Source organism: Mus caroli, chromosome 1 (genome assembly GCF_900094665.2).
Source record: "Mus caroli chromosome 1, CAROLI_EIJ_v1.1, whole genome shotgun sequence".
NCBI lineage: Eukaryota > Metazoa > Chordata > Mammalia > Rodentia > Muridae > Mus > Mus caroli.
In genome coordinates, this window is record NC_034570.1 from 40,943,779 (window position 1) to 40,953,146 (window position 9,368).

At 39.2% G+C, this 9,368-nt stretch overlaps 1 protein-coding gene across 3 annotated transcripts in view; it reads left to right on the plus strand.

Moving 5' to 3' along the window:
* Positions 1 to 1,303: 1,303 nt before the first annotated feature.
* Positions 1,304 to 9,368, plus strand: part of LOC110302872 — a 32,815-nt gene continuing 24,750 nt past the window's right edge. Inside the window, exons 1-4 of one of the 3 annotated variants that reach the window (XM_021173657.1) lie at positions 1,304 to 1,361; positions 4,596 to 4,671; positions 7,452 to 7,501; positions 8,104 to 8,156. In XM_021173657.1, coding sequence (XP_021029316.1) covers positions 1,314 to 1,361; positions 4,596 to 4,671; positions 7,452 to 7,501; positions 8,104 to 8,156 — 227 coding nt within the window. In that variant the 5' untranslated portion in view covers positions 1,304 to 1,313. The other 2 variants (XM_021173665.1, XM_021173673.1) reach the window with 2 other exon arrangements.

Here is a 9,368-nt window from a genome sequence, read left to right on the forward strand (position 1 = left end):
GGAAGGAGACTATGACAAAATAACATATTGCTGCCTCTCCAATATGATAATTTCTTAGCTTTAGTGTCAGATTTTGTCATAAAATATGGAAGGGAAGGTAAACATTTTTACCAGGAAAATTAGATTACAGTATCTTTTTCTCACACATATTCCTTCACAAACCAGGTCTGTATTCCAGTATTTTACCAAAACTGGAATACAATGTGTTTAATACATGTATTTGTTGTCTAGAGTAAGATATGTTGGAGTGGGTATGTTGTCTCCATAGTTCTCATGGGTCCTCTATAAACTCTTAATCTTTGTATTTCCATAAAAATTGTAATACCTAGAGTTGTTCCTTTTGCTCAGCCTGTTTCCCCACCAAAGTTTATTTTTCCTGTGACCCAAATATTGCTACCATACATGCACTCTCTCTCTCTCTTTGTAAATTTGGAGCATCTTACTGACTGTTTGTTTGGTGTGTGTGTGTGTGTGTGTGTGTTGCATGTGCATGTTTGCCTACATGCAGAAGTAGGTAGAGGAAGGCACTGTTCTGTGGTATTGCTATCTCCATTGATCTCTTCTGGCAGGATCTCTCACTGTTTTTCTGCCAGGCTGTCTGGCCATTACTGAGTTTACAGGCTCACACTACCAACCCAGCTTTTCTCTCCATGTTGTGTGTGTTGAGGCAGGGAAGCTGGGGATCAGAACTCAATTCCATTCATAGGAAATGCCCCTACCTTAGAGCCACCTTCCAGGCCCAGTTAATCCTCTTCACCAAGAAACAGAAGAAATTGCATCATACATCGCACTACCCCTGAACACCACCAATAAATGTGGATTCATTTTCTAGGTAAATCAGATCGGCCCTACCTACCACAGTGGTTTCTCGAGTAGAGAAACTAATTTTTGTATTTCTCATCTGAGCATCAGTTTGGGCTTGCAGATACTATCAACACTCATGACAAGACAGAGTGTCCTTATTAACAGATGACTTACCGTGAAAAATGGGTCAAAAGGGGCCTCAGGGCCCACAAAGTACAAGTATTTGATAGTAGGGGTGATATAAGACATTCCTTGACGCCACTTTGACAAATGCTTCTAGAGGAAATGTACTCGGTCCACAACATCTCTTGACTACTTTGGAGCAATTAGGGTATGGGAGCTGCCTGCTGTTCTCATGGTTGTAGTTAGGTCAGCCAAGTTTTGTTACCGGCTCTTGGCTCTGTTGGTTGTAGCCTACCTTCCAAGAGCTCCCCTCCCCCTCCCCCTCCCCCTCCCCCAGGAGGCCCCTCCCCCCTCAATCCCAGCAACACCCACGCGCCCTGCACAATATGGCTGGAGCAGGCAGCAACGGAGAGGCCCTGGCTACCCGGATGGAGGTAACGGCTGGGGTTTGGGAGAACCGAGCAGGATGTTAAGGATGGGTAAGAAATATCCCGAGAGAAAGGTCCTAAATTACTCACTCCTCCTCTAGGGTTCATTGTCCTAAGCTGGAGAAATGGAAGACTTTTAAATGTCATTTTCCCAGAGCACTGTTGGTATCAAAATGTGTTTATAATGGTCGGGTCGTCATGGTGCTTACACCCACATGGAAGCCTTCTGGAGGTGAGGCCTACGGGTCTCTTTTGTACAAATACTTTGCCAGAGCAGAAGCCAGGAGTGGTGTAATCAAGTCTATGGCATTTTAGGATAGTTACACAGTTAAAAGTGTTGGGTTAAACTTAGATGAACAAGTCCTTGTTTTCCTTGATTATTTAAAGCCCTCAACCCCACCCCCTGCTTGTTTTTGGTTTCTCTGTGTAGCTTGGCTGTCCTGGAACTTTCTCTGTATACCAGGCTCTGGCTTCAAACTCAGATTCACCTGCTCTGCCTCCCGAGTACTGGGATTAAAAGAGTGCACTGCCACCACCCGGTTTTCTCGATTATTTAGTTGTGATTTTATATAAACTTTGTGGCTTGGGTTGCAGTCACTGGAACCCATACCTCTACAGCAAACGTTTCTCACTAAAAGTGTAAAGAAAATGTTTTCCCCTGTTTATTTTCATCATATGTTTGCAAGATCTCTCCAGTCTCATAAAAGGTGGAAGAGAGGAGTGAACGCCCTTAAAATCAGGTTAGGGCTTACGCATAGAAAGTAGGTTAACTTGACAATTCCAACTGCAAAAGAAAATGCTAGTGGGACACAAACAAAACACTGGTGGCATACTAGTTGGAGCACTGGTTGGAGCTCAGCTGCAGAGCATTTGCTTAGCATGAACAAATGATCAAGTCTCTGGACTTGGTTCCCAGCATGACCATCCCCTCGAAAAAATGGAATTAGATATCCAAGGAAAGACAGTATCCATGAAGTCATAGACACCAGTAAGGCTTTGTGATGTTACCCAGTCAGCTGTACACATAAGAAAACAAAAGTGCAGATGATTCACTTGAGTGCCCACAAATAACATTACACATCATTTCTCCTCTTGACGCTATTATTAGTGACACGGAGAAAGGTATTAAAAGAAAATAGTGACTTTTACTGCAGAGCCAAATGAAAATACTTGAGATTGTCAACAGCTTTCTACGTTCATTAGCACAGATAATGAAAAGTTAATTTTAAGTTGGAGCTGGGCTACCAGACCTGTATGTAACCCCAGTTACTCAAGAGGATGAGGCAAGATTGAAAATTCAAGGTCTGTGCAAATTAGCAAGACTCTTGTCTCAAAAAATTTAAAACAGTGGTAGGAAGCTAGTGATACAGGTCAATGGTAGGACACTTAAGTGAGGGTTAGATCCTGGATGGGTTCCCATTACACTGAACTAGTGTGCGTATGTGTGTGTGTGTACTTCAAAACCTTCACTATTCAGAAATGCTAAGGAGCCAGCCTCCAACCTGGACTCTTAGAAAACCACTCTAAGGTTCTTTTCTGTTTCCTTGATTCGGCTTTTTCCTGTTGTATCAATACCTATCAAAATTGGGCTCATTACATGATGGGCTTGTTAGGCATATATCCAGAGTTTCAGACTGGGGGGATAGGGTGGATGTAGGACCAATATGTCATTTATGACAACTTCCCAGGTAATGCTGGAGCTCCTGGTGGAAATGCTATAGGTGGAGAGGCACTACCCATGTCTGTGGACACAGGTTCCCTTAGACTCTCAAGTCAATTTCTTTAGCCTTTGCTTTTGGTTTCTGATACATCCTATCTCATATCCATAAAAAAACAAAAAACAACAACAACAAAAAAAACCTGGAGGCTTTTTATTCCTGCTAAATTTTGATTGAAATCCACTATTTCAATCAAAATTTAAAGTAGGGGTTAGACAATCTCACAACTATGCTGTGATAGATGATGATCTGCTAAGCTCTGACAGATGTAAACATGATCCCCAAATCCAGGGTCATTTCTAACAACCTGTAACCTGTCTACTTCATCTTGAACATTCAGCAACATCTGGAAACACTTTTCCCCCAGCAAATAATAACTGCATTATTATTCATACTTAAAATCTCTGAATTAGTGCGCTTTTCACAAGTTTTTAAATTATCAGTGGATCTAGATTCCCAGTGTCCTCAAGAAGAAGACTCAAAGTCTTAAAAATTCTCAATCTCTAGTTGTATATCCATTTATGTTGAGTGGTACCAGTGTCAACACTCAGTGTGGGATGAGAAGGTGTACCTCAGCCTCTAGAGAGGCAAAATGGTTGAATGCTAGTACTCTGGTGAGGTTGAAGTTATGTACTGTGTTGCATGAGCAGAAGGTGTCCACTGTTAGCATACACAGAGAGGGCACACAGCCAATGCAAAGAATCCTACTGAAGAAATTATTGAGCTGACTCTTACAGTTGATAAGAGATAACCCAGGAGGAGAATGGGAAGAAATGGGTTGGTGTATGAGGACAACAGTGTTTGCAAGTGTGAGAGAGTGCAAGGAATGATCCAGGCAGAAACTGAGCTATGACCATCAGCACTGCCCTGATTAGATAAGGTCTCAGGCCTATAAGGACTGGGGAAGGCTTCTTTTCTGCTGACTGAAAAGGTAATAAAAACTTTAGACACAGACTACAAAAAAGCAAAATAAGATTGAGAACATTTTAGCCAAATTATTGGGAACTTATGCTTGAAATTTTAGAGTTTGAGGGATCCAAACGAAAAGGTTTAAAAGCTCTACAGAAACAAAATTCATATGAGACTCGATGAGGCTGTCACCACTTTGCACAATTTCCATTTAGGTTCTGCAGGTACCTAAATGACACAAGAGAGTGCAAAGAGGCCCTTTCCTCAGCTCCTGCTAACTTACTTGATAAGAAATCCCTAGAAGAGCTAACCATCCTAATGGCAACACAGGCAAGGAAAGCCATCCTATACCCCACTTTTTAAAGCATGTTTAATTTTAAACTGAATTTGCACTAGAAGTCTTCTGGAAGCCAACCTAAACTTCATAGCTATTCTTTAAGTAGACCAGTTCATTAATAATAAGGAACCTAAACATGCAAGTATAATTTTGTGGGTACCATTTATATAGAGATGCTTAATACCAATAACTGGCAATCCAATTAATCATTAAAGCTAGACTTACCTGATTTTTAAAGTACTTTCTGTTAGATATTTTAATTGTTTTCTAATTTAGATCATAGAGATGAATGACAAGTTAAGAAACAGGCAAGAAATTGTGAATGGACTGAACATATTTTTGGAAGAAAATGGTATGTTTGCTTAAGTGAATTTACATTTCTTTAAAACTTAAGAAAATGTTATTTTTTAAAGAACTGTTCTGTTTTTAACCTGCTTTCGATTCATCTACAGATAGTGAATTCCCGTTGTTTAAAAATCAAAACCACCCCAGGGCTGTACTGCCAAGGTGACCTCAAGTCACCATAGCAAATTTATGTTTCTACATAGACATCAACACACATTTGTAAGGTGTTCTTTTCACCTTTTCCTTGTATTTCGACTTAGCTTTCTTGGTCATATAAAAAATTATAGTATTATAGGTTAATACACTTTATCACATACCTAGAGATGATAAACAAGATTTTTCTCTTCATAAACAGCTTTCTGTCTGTCTCTGTTTCTGCCTCTGTCTCCTTCTCTGCCTCCCTCTCCCTCTTTCTTTCTCTTCCCTGCCCCACAAAGTCTATGTAACCCAAGCTAATCCACAATCCTGCTTCAGCATCCCAGGGGCTAGGTGAGATCCCCAATATGCTCTCCTTAACACATACACATAACTTTTATATTATCAGAGATTCTGTTGGATCAGTCTCATTTCGTCTCCATCCCCTGTCAACTCTCTCCTTAAAAACAAACAAAATGCACAGTGCTCCACCCTCGGTGCTAAAAGCCAACTTCCCTAAGTTTCTGGAGATAACAGTTTACCTCTCAAATGCACACATAAATCACTGAGCATGTTCTCGCTGAGATCTGGGGTAGGGTGTGATTGTCCACACTCTGCTGAGTGCCCACATTAATGCTGTTGTTGTTACTGAGAGTTTACACTTGGTATAATTAGGTGTGCATAATGGAGTATTAAGTTCTTGATGTAGAGCATAGATGCATTGAAATACAAATATATACTGAAAGTTAAATAGATTTACAATTGCCGACTCATGAGCCACCTGATTTTTCTCTTCAATTTAATCTCTCTGAATGTCATTGTGGGTGGGATGGTAATACAAGTAGAAAGATATTAATATTACTGTGCATGAAGGATATTTTAGTCTTTTCCTAATGTGAAATATTTTAGTTATACTTCTTAAATTACCTTTCATGAAACAGCCAAAGTAGGTGTTTTTTCTATTTAACCTGTATATGGTGGTGAGTTTATATCAATGTATTTCTTTTTATCCTCAACTAAAGTCTTGAAATTCACTAAACTCATTGAATAGGCGGTGGACATTTTCTTATCAAGTTGAGATCTGTTTCCTCTCAGATTGTGTTATCTAGTCTTGCTTTCCTTATGTCTATATCTGACATTACATTTTATTTATGTAACCCTGCTTCTATTTATAGTTTTTCTCTGTGCCTACTTATTATTATATAACACCCTATAATATGTTATATTATGATCTATCAATATCATTATTACAACATTAATATTGTTAACTTACATAATGTACTAATAAGACCATACTGTGGAGATAGTATGTAGAAAAATATACCCATGTAACATCATAAGACATATATTATATAGCATATTGTAATATGTTAATATTTTATGTGTAAAATAACCTTTTAGTGGGAAAATTTTAAGTGTCTAAAATTGCCTCTCATACTTCATTTCAAATATGCTCAGAGTGTGGCTCATACTTTACCTACTATGTGTAAGAGCCTGATTAGATCTCCAACAGCAAAAAATGATGATTATGATAATGATTTCAAATGTCAAAAATATTTATGCTTTTCCTGTATTTAAGAATTTAAAGACATATTTAAACATCCTCTTAACCAAGAAGTACCAATTGACATTTAGGGAATTTAGACAAAAATGCAAAGTATTAAGTACTAAATATTAAGATATTTCAATACTGAATTCAGGTCAATTGGAAGAATAAAATGAATGAAAGAGAAATAAACTTTGAAAGAAAAGGTGACTTGAATACTATTTTTTAAAAATATATATGTAGTGGGTTGTAATTAGTGAATAAATAAAATTATATTAAAACAGTAACATAATCACAGGTACTGTCATTTAGCACTTAGGAGACAGAGGCAGGCGGATCTCTCTGAGTTTGATGCCAGCCTGGTCTATATAGTGAATTCCAGGGCATCCCTGGCTAAGTAGAGAGGCTTTGTCTCAAAACTAACAAAAAACAAAAAGCAAACAAAAAAAAACCAGTGACATAGTTGGAAATCCTCAGATTCAACAGCAAAGGCAAAAGAGATAACAAAATACAGAAAAAAAAGGAAGTTGAGAATCTGAGTGGGAAAATGGGAGTTTTAGAAAAAGAGAGGGTGGAGGGAAACCTGTTTAGAGTCGAGTTGCCAGAAAAGTTTTCTTTTTTCTTTTTCCCATTGCATCTCACAATATTCTGCACTAGTTCTTCACCTGGTGCCAGACACTCTTGGTCAAAATTCCCTGGTGCTTTTGCTTCGTTACCACTTCTGTCATGCCTGTGTCCTCATACAGGTGCTTTGCACAAAAGTTTGTGACTTTACCTCTGTCTCCCACTTGACAGAGACCCAACCAGAGGGCAGTCTATAGCTATTCGTGTTTGGGTGATGACCCTCTGCCTCCTCTCTCCCTCAGTGCTTCTCTAGCTCCCCATGCCCTGTGGGAAGAAAGTCACAGGAAGTAAGAGTCCAGATTCATTGGGAACTGAATATGAGTAGACTTGGGTGTGAAGCCAAAGCTTTCCCCTTCCGGAGCAGGGAGGTGCCATGGTTGCAGAATGAACTGACTCAGCCTGGGGTGGGAGGTCTGCTAAAACTCCTCTTGTTACTGTACATACTTCAGCTATCTCATGTTCGTTATATTCTTTCAACATAGAAGAAGAAGCCTATTTAGAAGAACTGGAAGAAGAATCCGACATGTTTGAGGTATAAACCTATTTATAAACGGGAATTCTATTAAAGTTTAAAAAAAAACCTCTCCATTTTCTTGTTCTGACACCTGCCCAGTAAGATGTGTTAATGACATTAGGATTGCAGTGGCTCCACTTAACAGCAGTGAGAGTCTGTTATACTTGGATGTTTGGTGTTTGTATAAATTTGCCCTGATTCTGATACTTGTCTGAACACAGTGTATATTTTGTTATCGTCCTCTGTGCCGCTGCTTTTTCATGTTGTACTTTTTTCCAGATTTCATATGGATCCAGATATTTTGAGATCTTCTGTTTCTTTTCTCCTGGTCTATAGCTATACTTTCCATTAATTTGATTAAGGTTAAGGGTCAAAGTAGAACAAATCAGACAGATGTGATCTCTGTCAGTACAAATCATACTCAGATACTATCTATCTTAAAAGAGAAAACATGCATGAGTGTGTATGAGAGTTGAGTTTTTAGAGGAATGGGCTTGTCAGCTTACCTTCCAAGGCCTGGGTTTCATGAAAGTTGCAGATGTATCATTACTCTGGGAAGAAGGTCCTTCCTGCCTTGTGCTGCTGCTGTCTTTCACACTGTGTGTCTCTTTTCTCTGAAGGAGGAAGAAACTGAAGCTCTGAATGAAGATGGTTCCAAAGAAGCACACAATACGTCAGTGAGATACATACCTTTCTGCAAAATCTATAACTTTTTATCAAATATATAACACAATAGTTCCTGACATTCCAGAGTCAGTGATAAGAGTCTGCTGCAATTGGACCTCAGAGGTGGACAGCCTTGGGGCTCACTTTCAGTCTTATCCATTTCTAGCTATGCCTCTGTGGAGATAATATTTGCCTCCCAGTGTATAAAGAGGATATGAGATGAAAGGCAGAGGCTAGAAGAATGCTCAACACATGCTGCTCAATGACAGTTCACACTTTCTCTCTCGGTTCATCTTGTTTTCAGGGGACGTTTACATTGAAAAAGCAAAGCATTATTGTTTTTAGATGTGGTGTCTGCCATTGTACACCTAAGTGTAGCATTCCTTTAGTTTCGGGAACGTTATTCATGTTGTGTTGCAGGATTGTGTTCCAGCTTCAGAGTTAGATATAAGAATGTTCAGGATGCATTACAGTTGACATGAAATCAATGGGAGACCTGTATGTGGTTAAAAGTGTGTGTATACACACACACATATATAATTCTATAAGGTGGGCTTTTGGATATGTATATTTCAATGGAATTATAATCTTCAAGTAAAATAGACCAAAAAAAACATTTTAAAGGTCTATTTCAAAGAATTTAAAACATTTGATAAAATTTTCTTACCTTTTGCTTCTCAAATTCTTCTCATCCTAGTCCAGCTTTGGAACACACTGCTGCAGCATTCGATGACATAGGTTTTTTTTAATAGATTGAAGAATGTCACTAGCATTCACTGTCTTGCTGATAGTTCTTAATTGTAATAGTAAATTTTCTTATGGTCTGTAAGTCCTTGAGCTTCTGTGCGCGTTTTAGCCTCATTTCCAGCACTTTTTTCCCCTCCTGTACTTGAATCTTGGCACACTAATTTTCTCTAAGTTTTCTCTCTTCTTTCCCATGTCTCTTTTTAGACTATGTTAGATAGCTAGGCAAGAACTTGTAACTCTGGAGGCAGTTGACAATAGATCCAGGCCTTCTGATCAGTTTTGGGCCCCACCTTCCAACATGTAGTCCTTTCCTCTCTGTCGTTCTGTTTTCCTTGTAGATACTGGCCCAAGCCTTCACTGCTTTTTCCTTGCACCCTGGGCTTCCCCCATCCATCCCCTCATCCCCTCCATCCCCCATCATCTCCTCATCCCCTCCATCCCCCATCCATCCCCTCATACCTTCCACCCTCCA